The following is a 21,750-nucleotide window of genomic DNA, read 5'->3' as shown; positions in this document are numbered from 1 at the left end:
GTCCTTTCCTCCTGCCTACAAGTGCTGTCACAGCACTACCAGAAAGAATTCACAGCATTGGCCAAACAAGGCATTTTAGCTCCAAACCATCAGTGGAGCATGCCACTCTCCCAGGCAATATTTCTCACAACAGCAAAGCTCAGTGTGCTGTAGATCAGCCTAAGTTCTCCAGACACTGAAGCACATAAAGCATGGAGAAATGAAAGAATCTATGCATGGCACTCTTCTAGGAGGAAAAGAATTCACTTGTGGCTTGTCTCTGATTGGTACCCCAGGAAAATCGTTAAGTAATATCTAGCTACTTGCACTGAAGCAAGGAAGAAGCAAACGAATTAACGCTAACGAGTTCTGCATCAAGAAAGCATGGACAGCAGGACAAGGGAGATGATTCTGCCACTTTGCTCTGGATGGGACAGCACCTGGAATACTGCATCCAGCTCTGAAGCCTGCAGCATGAGGACTTTAGCTGGAGTGGGTCCAGATGAGAGACACAAAACTGAATCGAGAGCTGGAGGTGAGAGAGTTGGGGTTTTTCAGCCCAGAAAAGAGAAGGTTCTGGGGAGACTTTACAGCAAACTTTCAGTATGTTAAGGGGGAGCTATAAGAAAGATCAGGACAGATTTTTTTTTACAGGGCCTATTGTGACTGGATAAGGGGTGATAGTTTGAAATCAAAAGAGAGAATAAGACTAGGTATAAAGAAGGATTTTTTACAGAGGTGGTGAAACACTGAAACAGGTTGTCCAGAGAGGTGGTAGAAGCCTCATCCCTTGACACATTCAAGGTCAGGGTGGACAGAGCTCTGAGCAAATTATCTAGTGAAAGTTGTCCCTGCTCACTGCAGAGGCTTGGACTAGATGACCTTCAAAGGTCCCTTCCAAAGCAAAACATTCTATGATTTCATGATGTCTTTTTTTCTGGAAACAGTTAAGAATGCAATATTCTCTAGGGCTTGAAACATAATAATTAGGGAAGAATTAACAGAAATGCTTTAATTACCTTGTTTTAAAGTATATATTGTAGAGGTAGCTGAGAAGTTTGTAGCTGTGATCACATTCTCTCTGTTTGAAGTGTCAAGTTCCACTCGTGTTAGTTTTTCAACATCGCTGTGGAAACTGCTGACTTCCCCAGTTGGGAAGGTGGCATTGGTCAGATGGCCATCAGAGTCATACCTGTAAGTCATGAGGTCAGAAAGTCATGGAAACACATCACCATTGTCTTCTAGAGACTCCAAGAGAGGCAGAAAGACAGAGAGGAAGAGAGGAAAGGAGGAAGCGAGAAAGGAAGGGAGAAGGAAAGGAGGGAAGAAGGGAAGGGAAGGGAAGGGAAGGGAAGGGAAGGGAAGGGAAGGGAAGGGAAGGGAAGGGAAGGGAAGGGAAGGGAAGGGAAGGGAAGGGAAGGGAAGGGAAGGGAAGGGAAGGGAAGGGAAGGGAAGGGAAGGGAAGGGAAGGGAAGGGAAGGGAAGGGAAGGGAAGGGAAGGGAAGAAGGAAGGAGGGAAGAAGGAAGGAGGGAGGGAGGAAGGGAAGGGAGGGAGGAAGGGAAGGAAAGGAGGGAGAGAAGGAAGGGAGGGAGAGAAGGAAGGGAGGGAGAGAAGGAAGGGAGGGAGAGAAGGAAGGGAGGGAGAGAAGGAAGGGAGGGAAGGGAAGGAAGAGAAGGAAGGGGAGGAAGGGAGGAAGGGAGGAAGGGAGGAAGGGAGGAAGGGAGGAAGGGAAGGGAAAGGAGGGAAGGAAGGAGTCAGAGGCATTCTTAACACTGTGCAAAAAGTAAAAGGTAAAAACTCCTTCATTTATTCACCCAAATTGTATTCATTACCTAATCCAAATTCTTTCTCACTCTCTTTGTCAGTGGTGCCTGATAAAATACAGATGGGAACAGTACACGCCGCTACCTACATCACTCAGCTTCCGCCAGGGGTTTCTGCACCCGGTGGTCGGAACTGTGATGCGGGAGGGTGGCCACTGGAGGGCACTCGGCATTCAGGCAAAACCACTTCCCCCAGGAGCCTCTCTCTTACCCTTGCCTTTAAACAAACCCCAACCTCAGACGCAGAGGCTGCTTTTTGTTGACCATGTGCGAAGCACAGGTTATGAATGGTGAATTTAAAAAGGGGACCTAAAGTGTAACAATAGCAATAAAGTTAGAGCGAAATCTGCAGCGGTTAAGTTGCCTGCTTGCTTTTTACTCTTGTGTTATGTTTCTCATGGGCCTGTTCAAATCAGCAGCAACTTCCCCTGACAAGTAACAGCACCAGAATCTAGAGCACTACATTCTAGTGCACTTGAATTTTACCAGCAGTAAAGAAATCCTTTCAGTGAAGGCACTTTATGTGAATCAGGCCACGCAATGAAAAAGTCAATAATGAATTCAGGAGCTCTGGATTAGTGTTTCTAACAGGTCTTTTCAGGTCTGCAGGTGTATTTGTTCTTTCTGATGGTTCACACAGCAAACAACACAGAATGCTGCTTGGTGCTTGATACTGCTTCATATTAATGCCTCTCATCTTAAAAAATCTCACTGATGCTAACACATTTTTATTCATAGAATCATTTTTGGTTGGAAAAGAGCTTTAAGATCCAGTCACCAACTACCAAGGCTGCTGCCAAACCATATCCCTCCACACCGCATCTCTGTCATTTAAACACCACCTCCCTGGTGAGCCTATTCCAGTGTTTGAGAACCCCTTATGGCGAAGAAGGTTCTACTAAAATCCAACTTAAACCTCCCCTGGTGCAACCTGAGGCCATTTTGTCTCATCCTACCACTTGCTATAGGAAGAAGAGATCAACATCCACCTTCCTACAACCTCCTCTCAGGTAGCTGCAGGGAGCATTAAGGCCCCAAGACGCTTCAGTGATACTACATATTTACTTTCTTGAGTAGAACCAATTCATGTTCATAAAACAGAAACCTATTTGGGCAGCTAGTAGAGCATAATTAAGTTTTCATGTCTCCTCTCACTGACAAAACATATCCTCAGCTGGCATATCAACTGGCAGTGCTCCACTGTCTCCAAGACAGCTCTTCCAATTCACATCAGCAGACGATCTGGCTAGATCCTTCTCTTTAAAATGTCTTGGCATCATTTCCTTAGGATCTTTATTCCCCCCTAATTAGTTAGAAAAAAATCTATATGTTGCAAGAAGTATTGGTAAAAAAAAAACAACAGGATTTGCTCTCTTCCCCACACAGTACAAAAAAGAGAAATAGAGCAGCTGTTCTTTTCAGATGAACTGCTGGAGATGAGCTAGTGCACATCTTGGGGGGTTTCTTGACAAGGAAATTGATCACATGTTAAATACAATAGAATCTCCCTCTCTTTCACCTCCTTTGGCCCTCACATACATCACATGAAGTATTTACATTCTCCCTTCATTCTGGTTCTGTGCAAGCTGACTGGGTGCCACAACCAGTCATTACATCTGACTCAGATAACTACTTTTCATCATTAGAAAACCCCATGAACATTGGACAGCTGTGCTTAATGCACTGCTTGATCAAATAGATACGACAGCTTGCTAGGTTATTTGGATTTGCTACCACACCAGAGGAAGAAACCCAAATTGTGCATTGTCCTGGTGGAAATACAGCCAGTTTATTGGGCTGTACTCGTGTGCAACCTTGGGATCCATCTTTGCTCAGGATCCAGTCTTGCTGGTGCTGAGATATAAAAGTCCCTGAGTCACTGAAAATGGGACAAACTGTTGCTGGATGGCTGGCCAGATAGAGCACTGACTTCTAATGAGACTAGAGCATATGCCAGTGGACTCTTACTCATGTAGATGGTCCCACTGACTTCCAGAAGAACATACAGATTAGTGTCTTAGTAATGATTCCACAATATGACCATCTAAAATGTTGTCTTTATTCCAGATTGCTCCAAGAAATCTAACCCTCTGAGGACAGCTTCTGCCACCTTTCACATGATGAATAGTGACATTCTGGGACTCAGCTCCTGTAGAGCAATGTCCAACCCATACTAATAGGGGTAGAATCACCACATATTTCTTAATGTTAATTTGGGGCCCAGTTATGCCACTGTTAATCATGTCAGTGACCATTTAATCATGCAAATAATTGCACTGATTTCAGCACTCACATGAGGAAGTACTCACCAATATTTGAAAAGCACACTTGGGGATACAGCTTCACAATCCATTTGCATTTCCACATGTAGTACAGTGAAGAGTTATATCATTCAGAGGGAAAGCAATCTAATTAATTTTTTCAGAGAGAGTTGTTTCTTGCAGGTGTTTTCTTGTCCTTGATTTAATAGAGGCCCAGTGCTCCCCCTCCCTTTTTACAGTTTTAATGATACAGTATTAAAAAAGTCTAGATGACTGAAAATTGTACATTAGCTATAATTTCATGCAAGAGCTCTTTCAGTGCTTCCATTCCATCAGATTAGAGTAGATGGATGACAAGTACTTTTGTAGGTGGCTTTCTACCTCTTAATAATTTCCCTCTATGAGCAGATTTGACATATAGGTAGATGTTCTGAAGAGTTCATTATCTTTGCTCATACTCCCAAATAGGTGTGAGATGTGTTGTTAAACAAACCCATCCCTATTTCAGTTTGACAGTGCCATGGGTTGAACTTCTGGATGTAAATGCAAATCGAGCTTAAACAGAGAAGATGCTTCCAAGCAATTTGATAGTTGCTCAAATGACAATTACCTTATCTCCAACTTTGTGTCCATATAGGACTTGGAATTGATTTGTACATAAGTAAACTCTTAAAAAAAATCTAATCTTCACAGTGAAATCAGGAGCCAGGTCAGAATGTGGCCAGTCTGGAAAGTAACATCTGGTTAAAGCATAGCTAAGGACGATCATGCCCCAAGACTTACCTGTGGCAGAAGGTGAGCAGCATCCTCTGAAAGCACATCTACTCAGCACAGAGCTGATTATAGTCAATTGACCTTCTGACTGCAGCAGAGTGGGTGACATTCTATGTCTCAGCCATTCAGGAATTTGTAATATATCATGAAGATGACATAAAATGCTGGTCTGAACATAAATATTAACGACATGACTTTGCTACTCACTTTTGCTGTTGTTTTCATAATGCTAATGGTTGTAATTCTGCTAATTTCTACTGGCTGATCTGGACTGGTGAAAGTGCATGGTTGTGCAAAGACTTAAAGTATCAGTGAGGACAGTGTTACCTAGCCTGCAGTTAAAGCTGTGAAAATAGGAAAGCCTGTTCAATTTGTTAAATTAAATCAAATCAAATCATATGCATCATATGAATAGGTGGCAAAACTGTTGAGAGGCAGGCCTGGAACACAAGGCCTGTGAGGAGAGGCTGAGGGAGCTGGGGTTGTTTAGGCTGGAGAAGAGGAGGCTCAGGGGTGACCTCACTGCTGTCTACAACTACCTGAAGGGAGGCTGTAGCCAGGTGGGAGTTGGCCTCTTCTCCCAGACAACCAGCAACAGAACAAGGGGACACAGTCTCAAGTTGTGCCAGGGGAGGTTTAGGCTGGATGTTAGGAGGAAGTTCTTACCAGAGAGAGTGATTGGCATTGGAATGGGCAGCCCAGGGAGGTGGTGGAGTTGTCATCCCTGGAGGTGTTGAAGCAAAGTCTGGATGAGGCACTTAGTGCCATGGTCTAGTTGATTGGACAGGGCTGGGTGCTAGGTCTCCTCCAACCTGGTTGATTCTATGAACCCTTCCCAGGCACGGATATTTATGAAGAAATCTGCATTGCATACAATGGGAGGCACTTGCAAGCAGGTGAAGATCTCACTATGCTTGTCATACAACAGCTTGCCAGAAGACAATAGGAAGATGCAATAAATGTGTGAAATGATTTACACTCAATGTCAGTGGGACAGAGTAAGAATACCAAGACTAAGAAGCATTCAACTAAAAATAATCTGTTCTAAGATGCTCTCAGAATCAAGGCCCTGCAATAATGCATGGTGTTCAGCATCTTATGAAGTAATAGGCATGACTTAGAGCTCATGGCATGACTCAAAGCTTTTTGAAAGTGTCACTGGTCCATGGTCTGGACTGATGCCACCCTCCAGTAAAGATTTAAGTGGATTGCTTTCAATGCTGAAATTATTACAATAAAGTAGATATTTTTGGTTAGTTCTGCTTATAAAAATTACCATTCTGATCAGTTTTTATAAACAGCACCAGAAAACAGTGATCTTTATCTTGTTCCAAGATGATTTAAATTGGTGTCAATAGATGTCTGATAATGAGAACTGAACCAGGAAGTCTCTGTATGGTTTTGTTTTCCAGCACAGTGTCAAAAATGGCTCTCTCTGGTAGTTTATACTTATGTACACCCTGTCAAATTAGCCTTCTGCCAAATAATAAAGGGCAGGATGACAAAACATCCTGTTGATGAGAAAACTATAGCACCAGGCAGTAGTTTTCTCTGCTTTTAGCCTACTTGTATTATAAGAAAATATAATTCTGAAAAGGTGTAACAATGGTGACTCTACCTCTCCAGGTCACCTATGCAGTAACTTAACTCTCCTCAATATGTTTTCTGTTTGTGTATCACCTGCCTGGCCTTTCATCTTAGTTCTTGACCATGAACTCTTATGCTTCACAGAAAGCAGGCATTATTATCCTCCTTGAAGACTGAACTAGTACTGCAATGTTAATGTATGATTTGCATCCATCACTTGTCATATCCTCAAGCAGAGTCTGTGACAATTAATTCTATGTCAAATGAGAAATCCCAATACATCACACTTCACTGTAAATAAAAAATGAACTTTCTCTTGGGCTGACACCTCTCTGGAACCAGACTGGGATGTTCTGACTGCATCTTTAACTGTCTTGGTCTTTAAAAGTCCCATCAAAGGGTTCCTGAACGTCTTGCTATTCCTACTCACCATATTTTTGGAGCAGCCTTTTGCTATTGCACAGTGTTTGGCTATTACATATCCTCTTCCTCTGCTGATAGAGGTAATTTCACTTTTCTCCACTCCTTCCACTGAGATTCTCAGTTTCCTTTGCAAAACTCCCTCTCCAATGAGTATGCTAATTTCCCCCTTCTTACCTTCCTCAGGAATCTTGCAAATTCCCATTTTGTATCACAACTTACCTTTACTTCCTCAGCTACAAAAAAAATCTGCAATCATATTTTCATTTAGAGAAACAGATTCCCAATAATAAAGTGAAGTATCATTCTGGGCAGTTTCTGCTACACTTAATGGGCACTACATACAGAGCTTTTACTTGTGGCAGGCCTTGGCACTTAAGGAATGGGAGAGTTTCATTTTAAAAGCTTGTGTAATAGCCCTACTTGTCCTTTCTCATGCAGAGTTAGTAGCAGGGTGTCTTTTTAGATTACTAGAAGTGACTAAAACCATACCAATATTCATTTAAAACAGAGTTCCTTATATCACTCATTCAGTGTCACAGACTTACTCATACACGGTCGTCCATCCGTTTTCGTCGCTTTTGGTTGCTAAAAGCCCCGTGTTTCCAGGGTATGTCATCAGAGCCAGGTTGTAGCCTTGGGCATAAACTCTTTTCAGAACCCCGTTGCTGCTTATTGTCAGCCAGTATACTTGGCCCCCTGGCACCACGACCCAGAGGGGTAGCCCACTTGTGTCTCTGCGGATGTGAACTGAATTCCCATTGCTGCTGGTGATGGTGCCAATATCTCCTTCCCCGCTGTAGGTGAAGTTGTAAATGTAGTCCCTCGTGATGAGGTTCAGTGTGTGGAGGTGGGTGCCATTGATGGTGAACTGATACAGTTCCTGGTCTGCTGGCGATGCAATCTCATACATATTCGTGTCACTGAGGTGAGCCTTGTTGCGGCTGACTGCACGGATGCGAACGTTGCCAAGGTCTGCTACATACAGTGTGTCGTCAGGAGAGACTGCTAGAGAAGAAGGTGCTTTCAGCTTTGCATCTTTGGCATATCCACCATCACCTGGGGGAAAAATGGTAATTTCAGTCATCTCTAATGGCCACAGTTAAGCTGATCCCCTAAACATGACGCACTGCTTCTCCTCGGTATCATTTACAGTCCAATAAAGCAGTAGCTTCTTCCAACTAATTAAACACCTACTATCTAAGGTTGGTGCAATTCTAATCTAGTCTCAGTGAAGGCAAACAAGAATATAAATTACCTAATTTACAACACTTTTGCTAAAGACAAACCTCTGCTGCTCAGGAAAGCTTTAATGGTGAAATTGTGGAAGGAAGAAAACCATGTCACCTGAAGTTTCATTCCCTCCATTTTGCCTGTTGGAATGCAGCTAAAGTAAAACCGTGTTATGAACAAAACAAAGAGAAAATAGAACCAAATCATTCAGCTAAAATGAAATTGAAGGAAAGATTGGTTTATACTTATTAAATACTCAACACTACAGGAAAATAAAATGAGTCAAAACACCTTGAGAAACCACTCTCCTCAATATCGCTTGATAACACACTGGGTTTGTGTATTTTGAGATTTGAGAAGGATACACAGGAGCTGTATCTGCATATCAAACTGACTTAACATGAGCAAGATTTTCTGTTACTTGCAAGAAAGCACATTAATGGATTAGGGAATACATTTGTGCTTGGATTGCTTCCTTTGTGCTGAAGGAGAAGTGAAATTTGCTGGACAGTTTAAGCATACCTTATGCTTCCTGGGAGATGGATGAATAAGGTGACTGGCTAAACTGACCCTGCTTTCCACCAACCCAGCTCTGACACTATCACAGTATTGCAGTATTATCAGGGTTGGAAGAGACCTCACAGATCATCAAGTCCAACCCTTTACCACAGAGCTCAAGGCTAGACCATGGCACCAAGTGCCACGTCCAACCTTGCCTTGAAGTGCCCCAGGGACGGTGACTCCACCACCTCCCCGGGCAGCCCATTCCAGTGTCCAATGACTCTCTCAGTGAAGAACTTTCTCCTCACCTCCAGCCTAAATTTCCCCTGGTGTAGCTTGAGGCTGTGTCCTCTTGTTCTGGTGCTGGCCACCTGAGAGAAGAGAGCAACCTCCTCCTGGCCACAACCTCCCCTCAGGTAGTTGTAGACAGCAATAAGGTCACCCCTGAGCCTCCTCTTCTCCAGGCTAACCAATCCCAGCTCCCTCAGCCTCTCCTTGTAGGGCTGTGCTCAAGGCCTCTCCCCAGCCTCGTCGCCCTTCTCTGGACATGCTCAAGCATCTCAATGTCCCTCCTAAACTCATATCATTAGATTTGGCACAGCTTTTCATTTTCCTACACTGAGAATAGTTTTCCTAAGAACCCTGAACAAGATTCTTGTCAGCACTGGTCAGCCACAGCCGTAACTGAAGCTGGAAGCACTTGGCAGTGCATGGGAGCCTTTGATTATCATTACAATGCTGAGTCAGCAAATCACCTCCTCTGGAAAGCCATTTACAATTTTTTCCTCTCCATTCTTGACATACTTAATGTTTTCTTGTCAGTAATTAACCTTTTACTTGAAATGAGAGACTTAAGAATTATGATGACATTATGTAGCTGAACATAGTGGTTTTTAGCGATGACAAGATGGCAACACACTGCACACCTGTACATGGGAATGTACAGAGTCCTTTGTCCCTTTATGAAATAAAAATAAGAAGAAAAGACAAGATTTGTTTGGGCACATGCAAGGGAGTGGAGCTGCATTGCCAAGAATGGGCAGTGGTGGAGTGTGAGCCTGGCACTGGAAGTTCTGAACATTACGTGTGTGTAGCATTTTGGTGGTTGTGCAGCATGACATAAGTGATGGGAAGGGATAAACCAAGTGTTTTCCACCGGGTGGGAAACATCTGGCTACTCTTCATGGTAAGAAGGGCTTCCTGAAGCAGCAGCACTTAAGTGCAACTTGTTGAAGATGGCTGGTACCATCATCAACACAGGCAAACACAGCTGACAGAAAGGCAGAGATTGAGGTGTCTCTCTATCAAAAGAAGAAATGATAAGACCAGCCTGGAGTTCCTCCAATATCACTGGAAGACTCACGTCTCTGAGTCCAATGGACAAAATCCACAAAGAGTTGCTGAGAAGTTTCTCACCCTTCCAAGGAGATGGAATCATTGCTTATCTCTCCTTCCCCTCATCACTTTGCTAATCTGCAGCTGTGCCAGGGGATCTCAACAGATAAAGAGACAGGAAATAACTAGCATCTCCTTACCTGCAAAACAGTCACAATTAGGATCAATCTTGCAGTCACAATCTGACGGGGCTCCAGCGATTACAGAGATCTCACCGTTGGTTGTGACCTGTTGTATCCGGTTGATCTTTCTTTCATCTGTCTCTGCAATGTAGAGTATGCCGCTGTGAGACACAGCGATGGCCCTGGCCGACTCCAGGGTCGAGTGGATGGCCACCTTGCTGACGATGAAGTGGTCAATGCCTGGCACCTGGCAGTGGATGGGGCGCCCTGCAATAATTCGCACGCGCCTGCTCTCGGAGATCTGCAGGACGATGTTGTTGTCCAGGACGTAGAGTGAATTGTCCAGGGGGTTCACTGTGAGGTCTGTTGGCCACTCTAATCGCACCTGGAAAAGAACATGAGGGGAAGGCAGGGAACAACAGAAAGAATTAAAAAGAATGATTAAGACAGTGAGGAATCTTCGCTCAACCATCTTTGATCACTGTGTCACCAAGGCACTCAGTGGGTTCACCCAGCACTGCTTCTCCAGTACCTTTAGTTGTGTTTTGCAGAAGTCTCAGCAAGCATACTCTTTTCTGTGGTCCAGCTCCACTATGGAAACAAAACTTGCTTTGAAATGTAATTTAGCAACCCTCTGAAAGGTTTTGTACAAGTCCATTAAGATAGGAACTTTATTATACCTATGCAGTCATGCAAATAAAAACAGGCACTTCATGTCGTGCTACATCAGACAGAAAATTTTCCAGGTCTGAAAGTTGTTATTTCAAGGTTGCAGTCAACACTGGCAGAGTGGAAAGCAGTTAAAGGTTGTCAGTGTCCTAACACTTTAATTGACTGTTAGCAGAAAAGGAAAATGACACACTAGAAGAGTAGGACACATTTCCTCAGTTTATTTACTAAGCAAGAAATGTTACTAAGACTTAAATGCCACGAGAAATATAAGCTTGTTAAAGCTTTGTAACATAATACCCCAATATATCACAATTCACATGACACAGTACCCAAGCTGTAATTATTTATAATGATTTTGCTTTGTGAATTCAGTATTTCAGTCATGGATTAATTATATTCTTCATACTTAAGGTTATCTTTTTGCCTCTTTCCATGCAAGTGAGTGCCAACCAAGCAAAGCTTCCAAACAATGCTGGAGGAAATACCACCATAACCTTGCTCGTCTGATACTTGTTGCATCACAGGCTGGACGAATTAAACATGCTCCAAATTAAAGGTGGGGCTGTATGTCAACCTGAAAGACAACCAGTATGTAGGCTGCTGTTTGCAGCATGTACTGGCCAGAGCTCCAAACTCCTCCCGTTGAGAAGGCTCAACAGGCAGTGCAGGATCACTGAACTGGGAAACAACAACACAGTAGACTGGTCCCTCCTGCCAGCTAAGGCCAGTGGAGGATTTGGATTGCAGCTTGTCTACGGAAAGGTCAGAGAACAAATGAGCCACTGAGATTGCACGACAGCCTATTTTCGCCTGTCTCAGGATGCTTTGCTTGTTATTCTTCAAGAAGAAAAGGCTGCTTTTATCTGAGTGGAATTTTTCTGGACTAAATATTTCAGTCATCAGAAGCGAATAAATACCAGGCTAGAATGTAGCAGGTTTTTATGTCACAGAAGCTTCCATTATTTCACTTACTGAATTTGTTGCCATTTTTGCTCATTTTTCCACTGCACTAATTAGAAGATCTATGAATGTAGAGACCGCAGATGCTAACACAATGCTCAGGACTGAGTAATAACATATGGTGGAGTGTGTGGCCATCATAAGCCACCTGCTTGCCTGGGGTCAGCTCAGGAACCAGGCTGGAGGCCAAGTATCTCTCTTTCTGAAGCATCAGTACTTCCTGAATAATCTCATTTCCAGGACTACATTGCTTGTTTAGTAACTGGTGTTTTAATAAAGTGAGGGCATTGTGGCTACCACATCTTGTCCTGCGTGGTTACATCTTGCACCACACAATTATGAAGACCCATAAAGTAATTGACTTCCTCCCTGTGCCCAGCCCGTTTTCACTTGACAGCATAATAACTGGCATTAAGACTAATGCTGCTGGGTTCAAGATCTCTTCTGAACCAGGTGGTAGAGTCTTTCCAAATGATGATAAATGTGGTGAAGCAGTTGGAAACAGATTCCTCCCATAAAGCTGCTGATTTCTGTGCATGTGAGACACTGCCTGGATTCCACCTGCTGTGCTGGGGCTGCTTTACACACTGCTGTTAGCTGAGAGTTCACTGGGACACCAAACAAAAGTCTATAGTTAGTATTAAAAAACCCTTGCAAGGGAACTTGGAACAAACTGTATTTCAAGTCTACCTTTAACACAGAACATTTGCCTGCTCTATCCAGGTGAATGGATTATTTTTAATGGGAAATAGCCATCTTCTGCTTCAATCCTTTATGGACTATAAAAGTAGTCTTTGATTAACCATAACTAGATTCCTAGTGATCAAAACTGGGCTGAAATACTGTATTTTTGCCATAGTGACTTTGCAGAGCACCTACCATGTCTTACTATCTGGATTTTCCTTTGTGAACCAGCCACACTGCCTATTCCCATTAAATAATTCAGATTTGTCCCACTGTGAAGGCATGGCTGGTTGGATAAACAGGGACTGGTTTGAGCCAAAATAGCTTTTCTTCTCTGGTTTGAGGCTGTCTTGGTTTATTGAGATAGAATGAACTTCTATGCAGCTGTCCATTTCACTTAAAGCAATATGCCTAAAGCTTAGTCTTAACAGCTGTTGACTGCAAGCACATTTGCTTCCATACTGATCACATCTGTAAATCCAGCTGCATTATGGTAAAAAGAAATATAATTTTAGATGGGAACATCTAAACAATTTTGGTTACTACACCAGAAGTATTGTCTGGCTCTCTGCTCTGCAAAGGTAACAGAAGGTATGGTTACAGCTTCTCCTTCCCAGGTTTAAAATCAGTCATGGATGTATCAATGGTTTAATCCCAGGTGAAATATTAAAGTTAGCATGTACCTGTCTGGAGGCTGCAGCAAAAAACACCAGCTGCTGCTCACTGCATGCTTATGCTAGTGCAACTGGAGGGGGAGAAAAGGTGACACAGGCCAATTTAAAGCAAACATAAACACAAACCCCTGAGCATTCTTAATCTGCAGAAGAATTTCACAGATTTAAAAGAAGTCTGCATTGTTCTTATCAGGGTATGGCCCCATGGCATTTTACACCAGTGTAAACTGAGGCTGCTGCAGTCCTACCCCATCCTTCTCTCAGCAGCTCCCAGAAGCGAGGCCAGTGTTTATGTGCTCCTACAGAGAGCATGTTTGGGACAGTTTGCTGGCTGAAAACTAATCACCTAAATCAGCTTAAGCTGAAGTGTAACTGCACCCTCAGGTTCACTGTTATCTTGCAAACTCACTGCTTGTTTCTTTTCTTCTAAAGCAAGCTGCTCTCTGGCAGCTTTCTGTGACCAAACCATCAGTTGTGCTTCACACAGAGCCAATAAACACATTACAGAGAAGCATTTCAAGTCTCATCTGATATGACCGTGCCTATTAAAAAGTTCTTCCAGACAAAATCTGTTAGGATTAGACTATTAAATCAGTTCATATACCTTTCAATTTGAAGCAATACTTCACAAGCCCTTGTAAAAAGTCCTCTCCCATATATTTATATTTGTCTTAGAAATCAAATCTGGGCCTATTTGAAGTTCTTTTCTTTTCTTTTCTTTTCTTTTCTTTTCTTTTCTTTTCTTTTCTTTTCTTTTCTTTTCTTTTCTTTTCTTTTCTTTTCTTTTCTTTTCTTTTCTTTTCTTTTCTTTTCTTTTCTTTTCTTTTCTTTTCTTTTTTTCTTCTTCTCCTTCCTTCCTTCCTTCCTTCCTTCCTTCCTTCCTTCCTTCCTTCCTTCCTTCCTTCCTTCCTTCCTTCCTTCCTTCCTTCCTTCCTTCCTTCCTTCCTTCCTTCCTTCCTTCCTTCCTTCCTTCCTTCCTTCCTTCCTTCCTTCCTTCCTTCCTTCCTTCCTTCCTTCCTTCCTTCCTTCCTTCCTTCCTTCCCAATGTACAGCAATAGCACTGCTGATTATCCCATTATAAACAAACAGACAAGGTTTGTTCCGTGGCAGTCAGCACCTCACACTCTGCGCTGGCTCAGATTTTCAGGTGACAGTTCTGGTTTGGTTCACGGGAGACTGAGTCTATGCAATGGAAATCACTGCCAAAACAAGTGAACCCTTGAGCAATGAGACCTTGCACCTAAGTATTAACATGTCAACTTCTCTGGGAATTCAGCATTTAACTGTCAACATAAAGGCTCCAGCTATATCTAATAATCAATCTCCGGTTTGAGCAGTGCAAAATTAACACCTACTGGTCTGGCTTTCTAATGCACTTTTTCATGTCAAGTCTTCTGGAAAATACCAAGTGCACAAACGTGGCTTCAGTTTAAATGAATTTTCACTGGGAGATCCACATTGAGGCAGTTGGCTCTCGGATCCAAAGGGTACTTTGCATCTGTTTCTTATTTGCAAAATATAAATGTGCATGTATAACTACACATCTACCTACTGTGGCTGGACTGGAAGTGCTTAAATAGTTTTCCCACAGCAAAGCTTTAAAATTAAATAAATAGTGTGGTCTTTTTTTTTTCTTGCCAAGTAGCATTGATAGGTAAGCCTGCACTCATACTTCACAGTATCACAGTATCATCAGGGTTGGAAGAGACCTCACAGATCATCAAGTCCAACCCTTTACCACAGAGCTCAAGGATACACCATGGCACCAAGTGCCACGTCCAACCTTGCCTTGAACTGCCCCAGGGACGGCGACTCCACCACCTCCCCGGGCAGCCCATTCCAGTGTCCAATGACTCTCTCAGGGAAGAACTTTCTCCTCACCTCAAGCCTAAATCTCCCCTGGTGCAGCCTGAGGCTGTGTCCTCTCGTTCTGGCGCTGGCCACCTGAGAGACGAGAGCAACCTCCCCCTGGCCACAACCACCCCTCAGGTAGTTGTAGACAGCAATAAGGTCACCCCTGAGCCTCCTCTTCTCCAGGCTAAACAATCCCAGCTCCCTCAGCCTCTCCTCGTAGGGCTGTGCTCAAGGCCTCTCCCCAGCCTCGTCGCCCTTCTCTGGACACGCTCAAGCATCTCAACGTCCCTCCTAAACTGGGGGGCCCAGAACTGAACACAGTACTCAAGGTGTGGTCTAACCAGTGCAGAGTACAGGGGCAGAATGACCTCCCTGCTCCTGCTGACCACACCATTCCTGATGCAGGCCAGGATGCCACTGGCTCTCTTGGCCACCTGGGCACACTGCTGGCTTCTTCAGCATTTCAGTGCTAGCTTGTGACAAAGACTGTTTCGCTTTTGACCACATGGCTAAAAGTTTCTGCTCATTTTGAATGCCACTTTGCAGCTGTGACATTTTTGGTACTATTTTAAACAAATTGGATCAAACATATCAAAGTAAGAAAAGAGTGAAAAATTTATCCTTGCCTACAGATGCCAGTTGCAAGGGCTTAACTGTTTGGTTGTGGGGGGTAAATTTCACTGGGATAAGTTTCATTTATCATGGATTAAAAGAAGCTACACAAATCCCTAAAAAAGCTTCACCATTGCTTTGATTTCTTGCCATGCACTCCTTGTATATTTTTGATTCAATTTCATGCAGTAGCATAAAAATTCATGCCAAAATTCTTCAGATAGTCCTGACTGATGGATTACTTCCTATCTGCACTCCTCAGCTTCAAGCCCTTCTGTTTATGCTACCTTTGCCTTTATTCTGCTCTACAACATGCATTTGAGGACCTGACCACAGCCTCTTCCACATTTCTCTTTTGCTGCTAACTCCTCTTTTTTTCATCTCTATCTTGTTTAGACTCACTTCAGCTGTTGTTGCCAGGCCAAACCCTTTTACTCACCACAGTGTCCTTCTAAATAGCATTTTATTTCTCTTCCTACTCAAACCTTTCCTTTTCCTTCCTTCTGGGAAAGAAATGGCTCCAAAGAAGGACCCACACAGGCAGTCTATTAGGAGTAAGTGTGTAGTTTACAAGGCTGAAGGATCCTGGTTCTGCTTCCCTGAACTTTCTACAGGATGTCTCACTACATATATTTCTCTCTATTTTCTTACAGTTGACAACCACGGATATTTTTTCATCATTTTCTGTCAGTTTGCTCTCACTTCTGGGCTCTTTCTTTTGTTGACACTGACACTGTCAGGTCCTCTCAGCAGCTTAGCTACTTTCTTAATGGCACACAGAGATGCAATTCAGCTCCTGAAGTCTAACACTGGGGAGCCCTTCCCCACAGTGGGATTTCAGCCTCCTCCCACACTGGAGGAGCCTTTGTTTCTCGTGCTCCTGATGCTGCATATTATAAAGCTCAGAATTACACAGTTCAGCTGTACCAGTCCCTGCTATAAACTTCACAAATGCTGCTCTCTCTGCATTCATTGTTCCCCAGTGAAAAACTCAAATAAATGAATTTTGCAGCCTAATAACTGCTGTTTTCTACCCTGGGCTGGGAATGCAGCTGTGGCACATTTACAGATGCAGCTCAGAGGTCTGAGGCCCCCAGTTCTCCAGGATCATGACTCGTGTAGTCTCCCCACCAACCTGTCTTTGCTGTCAATTATTTCTAGGGGATGAGGGACGCAGTGCAGGAACATGAAGGTGAGGCACCACTTCAACACTTTGCACTGCTTGTTTTCACTTCACATGCCACAAGATTCACTGTGCTCTCACTTTCCAGTTTCTTAATTTCGTTTTTATGTTTTTTTTTCTGCTTCACAACTTCAAAGACTGTATCTTGGGTCTACTAAGTCAATAGGAAATGCTGATTTCTATGGGGACAGGCTTCACACTGTCTTTATTTAATAACAGAGTGACTGTTATCCAGAATCACATAAGCCCATTGACTATGAAAATCAATGGGAGTTAGATTCCTAAGCCATGTCTGTTTAAACATGGTACCCATGGTTTATACAGGCCATGAGAGAAATACTTTGTTAAATGTCCAGAAGGAATTTGCAAAGTATTTTGAGCAGCCTGATACCTCTGAGAGGAGGAATCTTAGACTCTTCAATTAAAATATCTCAAAATAGACCATGAATTTGAATCTAACCCAAACGTGTCTCCAGTGCTGGAGTGGGAATAGATGTCCTCCAAACATATCACTGCAGTTAATTTGCATGGCCAAAAGGAAGGAGTGGGACCAGGTGGAAATTTAGCTAACAACAGCACTGTTTCTATTTTGCCTCACTTTCTAGCCTGCATTTCCAGGTCCCCGTGCTTGTCAGACAAAACAGCACAAAAGTAAGGCTGCACAGATCTTAATAAATCTCAATAAATCTCTCACTAGTTTTGGCCTCATCTTTCCATTTCGGGCTCGGAAGTTCTGGATAAGGAAAGCCATTGTGCTGCCAATGCAAAAAAAAGATGGGAGGAAGACACTGAAATGCTTTAACTGAGACAGTAATTAAAAGCTGTTTGAGAACAGTGAGATTCTGGAGCTAGTATGGTATGGTGTCTTTTGCTTCCAATAACCACTGAGGTTCATAAAAACATCTGGCCTGAAAAGCAAGAGGAAGAGAGAATACATAGAAATGAATATTCCTTAAGTGAAAAAAAGCAAAAGCTCTACCTCTGAGCAACATCAGCCACTGTCAATATACCACCCAAATACTCTGACTCTGCCCTGAATCCTGAGTCAAATTAAAAACTCAAATTCAAATTCAATTCTTAAAACTGAAATTTCCTATGGAGTTGCACCCAGGGAACAGTCTGCAGAGTTATGATCTCTGACAACAGCACAGCACCTCACAGCACTGTTCTTTTGACCCTTGGGCTGGGCAGACAGTGAGACCAAGGGAAGTGAAGGATGAGATGCTGTTGCCAGGAGGTTTTCAGTTGGGCATGAGGGAGCCACAGCTGCCTCCTCAGTTGGATCAGGACTAGAACATATTCCTGCAAGGAACAGAACAAATGCTAGCTCTATGGCTTTCAGAAGAAAATGCAAATTCAATTCTGTGGTTTAAGCTTTCCCTTAAGACTTACACCGTTAAACTCATAAACACAACCCCTGCAAGTGAAAGAAAGAAGGATGGAAAAAATAGATATTCTGCAATTCATGTTTATGGCAGGGCATCCTCTATGGCATATTTCTACAACAACACACAATTCAATAGTAATGGCTTTTTCAAATTCATTGTAAGAGTGAAGTTCTTTACTAAACCATAGCAGAGATATAAAGCAAAACAGCTGCAGAAAAGTTTCATTTTTATCTTTAAATTATGCATATTTTTTTTCACATGGATACAAAAAGTTCTAGTTAGAAAAGCCACTGAAGTAAATCGAGTCCTTCCTTTTAGACAAATGAGCATCAAGATGAATTGTTATCACAACATGGCTTTCTGCAACTAATTTTTCACAAGTATTTGCACAACAGATATTGCAGCTGAGCAAAATGAATGTAAGCTGACTAGCTGTCATGCTGCATTGGGAGCAAACACATCCTGCTGCTAGACTCCAAACAGCTAATTAAAAAAACTTAAGACATCTTGCATTTTGCACAACAAACAAGACAGCTGCATTCCATGCAGCAATCCTTCCATGTGAGTATGTATATTCATAGAATCACAGAATCAACCAAGTCGGAAGAGACCTCCAATATCATCCAGTCCAACCTAGCACCCAGTCCTATTCAGTCAACTAGACCATGGCACTGAATGCCTCATTTCCCATTGGAATGGGCTGCCCAGGGAGGTGGTGGAGGCACCGTCCCTGGGGGTCTTCAAGAAAAGACTGGATGAGGCACTTAGTGCCATGGTCTAGTTGATTGGATAGGGCAGGGTGATAGGTTGGACTGGATGATCTTGGAGGTCTCTTCCAACCTGCTTGATTCTATGATTCTATGATCTCCAGGGATGGTGACTCCACCACCTCCCTGGGCAGCCCATTCCAATGCCAATCACTCTTTCTGGCAAGAACTTCCTCCTAACATCCAGCCTATACTTCCCCCAGCACAACTTGAGACTCTGTCCCCTTGTTCTGTTGCTGGTTGTCTGGGAGAAGAGACCAACCCCCACCTGGCTACAGCCTCCCTTCAGGTAGTTGTAGACAGCAATGAGGTCTGCCCTGAGCCTCCTCTTCTATAGGCTAAACACCCCCAGCTCCCTCAGCCTCTCCTCATAGGGTTTGTGTTCCAGGCCCTTCACCAGCTTTGTTGCCCTTCTCTGGACACGCTCCAGCACCTCAACATCTCTCTTGAATAGTCTGAGACTGTGAGCAGGCACTTAGTTTAAATTTCTGTCATCTAAGGATGCTGCTTACTGCTGTGATGCATTTTTGGATATGCACTATCAGACTGTGCCAGAAAAGCTTACAAGGATGAAGGTTAGGACAGATTTTTTTTTTTCCAAGCAAAATAAGAAAGTACCATTGAGCTAAGGAACACATCTCAAGCCTGAGATGGATACCAGCTTGATGTCAAAGGAAAGGTGCTCACTTTTCTTGCCTTTGAAAAGGCTCCAGACAAGAAATTTTAAAAGTGCATCCAAAATTATGTTTCCAAGAGGTTCCTAATGACATTGCTAAATAAAGTTTATGATTTTCAGTAGCTGAGCTCTAGATCTAGAAAGGCATAGAAAGACTCCAGACCTAGAAGGGCTCAGGAAAGTCTCTTGCAAATCAAAAAGACAAAAAGGGGGTAGAGGACAGGGATATGCAGGAGACTATAGAAGGGGTCTCCAGAAAGTGCCCTTAAGGGCTCTGGATCTAGGAAAGCCTGCCAAGCTGCAAAGGGCTGCAGAAGGACTCTAGAGAAGTGTTAGGCAGGCTCTGAGAAAAGGCTCTAAACATGCTCTACACCATGCCAGGAAGAACATCAATCTCTAGACATGCTCCAGGATCTGTGGATCCTCTTCCTTCTCCACCCCAAGCTCTACACCTAGAAAGATCACACATCTACAGAGGTGCCAGAAAGGCTCTCAATGCCTCCAGCAAAGTTCTAAATCTCTAGATCTCAATCTCTTAGCAATTTCTAGATGCAGAAAGCCAGAAAATCTCCAGAGAGTGCTAGATCTAGAAATAAATCCTTTTAAAAAGGTGTTCTCTTGCTTCCTTCCAATCAAATCCAAAAGAACAGAACAAATACCTGGCTGGCAGCATAGAAAAATAACTTCACAATGAAATTAATTCCTTAAGACTACTCTATTCATACCAGGATCCAACCACTTGACCTCCTCTGATTCCCCAAATTTTTGGCATACCTTTTATGACCAACCCAACACATCCATAGTTTATAGCAGCAGTAACACAAACACTTTAGTTCTGTTGTCACTATTGATATGGACACAGAAATATAACTCCTAACTGGCAAGGAAAATAGAAAAAAAGAAATACATATGGATGGAGGACCTAAAGGGTTTTACATCGTATCATGACTTTCCCCAGTTCTCACCAGAGACAGCTACATGCTGTTCAGTTTCTCATTTTGCTTTAAGCAGTTGATTGAATGGCTATTGAGTGATGTTCAGACAGTTATGATTTTCTTGCAATGTGACCTACATTGCTAAACTTCATAAATTTATTCTCCAGGGCAGTGTGTAATTTTGCATTCTATCCCCATCCCAAAGGAAGCTATCAGCAGGAGATGAGGCCCAGTTTGTAAAAGCTGGATGTCCTTCAGACATTTTTTAGCTAATTTGTTTGTAAATGTTATTGTCAGAGTAACATACCACATGAAACGGTGCTCTCTGGCACTCTGTTTGCATCTCTCTGTGGCCTAAACTTCAGAGTGCACACTACAAATGGACACAACTAACTTCTGTCCTGACATTTGCTTTTTTTCCTCCTCCACTGACAGAGGTTTTCTTTTTTTCCCTTGGCACAAATGAGGTCAGAAAAGAGGCTGAAGCAAACATGGTTATCATGATGAGGAGGAGGAATCAGGCATGATTAGCTGTCATCGCTCAGGCTGCAGCTCCTGCCACATGGCTTTTTGTGGTTCTCACAGCTCGCATTTGTTTGGCTTTAGCAGCTTTTAAACATAAGGCAAACTTAGTCCTAATAATAATAATACTGGGCATATCACTAATACCTCCAGAGTAACACTTCTTAGTACCAAAACCTTTTCAGTCTTTGTTTATAAGCAGCTTGAGAAGTACCCAGACAGCAAGGGAACAGCATCCTCTGATGCTCCCTAGTGCTGACATGCTTCAAAGCCCTGCCCTTTGTGAGCTGTTACTATTGCTGCAGTGTTTTGACAGGATCTGCTGGCTTCCAGGATCCTCTTAGCACCTGGAGCATTTTGCAGCCCCGAAGTTATCACTCTGCTGGCTTTTGTAACCCTCCTTCTGCAGGGCACGAAGCGGTGCAATGTTTTCAGTCATGCAAACGTACCCACACTTTCTTTTACAGCTTTTAAAGGCGCTCGTTTGCAGCTATGTAAAGTGTGGATGGCATGATGACAAAATTAAAAGCCTGGATTGTTTTCATTTGTGATGGTTTCACACCTTTTATTTCTGTCAGCTTTTCCCTGATCTGTGCTGTCATGGAGATGGACCATGAGTCCAGTCCCCACTCCTCTGTGATGTAGGATGAGCTTTCTCTGACCTAGTCAACGCAGCAGTTTTTATCCCAGCAGTGCGTGACATCACTGCAGGATGAACACCAGGACC

The 21,750-nt window shown here is 43.1% G+C and overlaps 1 protein-coding gene across 20 annotated transcripts in view; it reads right to left on the bottom strand.

The window, feature by feature from the left end:
• TENM1 (teneurin transmembrane protein 1) overlaps positions 1-21,750 on the bottom strand; it is a 926,028-nt gene that overhangs the window by 19,950 nt on the left and 884,328 nt on the right. For all 20 annotated transcript variants that reach the window (XM_064159463.1, XM_064159467.1, XM_064159461.1 and 17 more), the window contains 3 exons: positions 10,115-10,481; positions 7,394-7,904; positions 999-1,171 (listed from right to left, as the gene is read on the bottom strand). In XM_064159463.1, the coding sequence (XP_064015533.1) occupies positions 999-1,171; positions 7,394-7,904; positions 10,115-10,481 (1,051 nt within the window). The remainder of the gene's footprint in view (positions 1-998; positions 1,172-7,393; positions 7,905-10,114; positions 10,482-21,750) is intronic.

The sequence above is a fragment of the Pogoniulus pusillus genome, chromosome 19 (genome assembly GCF_015220805.1).
Source record: "Pogoniulus pusillus isolate bPogPus1 chromosome 19, bPogPus1.pri, whole genome shotgun sequence".
NCBI classification, from domain to species: domain Eukaryota; kingdom Metazoa; phylum Chordata; class Aves; order Piciformes; family Lybiidae; genus Pogoniulus; species Pogoniulus pusillus.
This window is presented reverse-complemented; position numbering and strand designations above follow the sequence as displayed.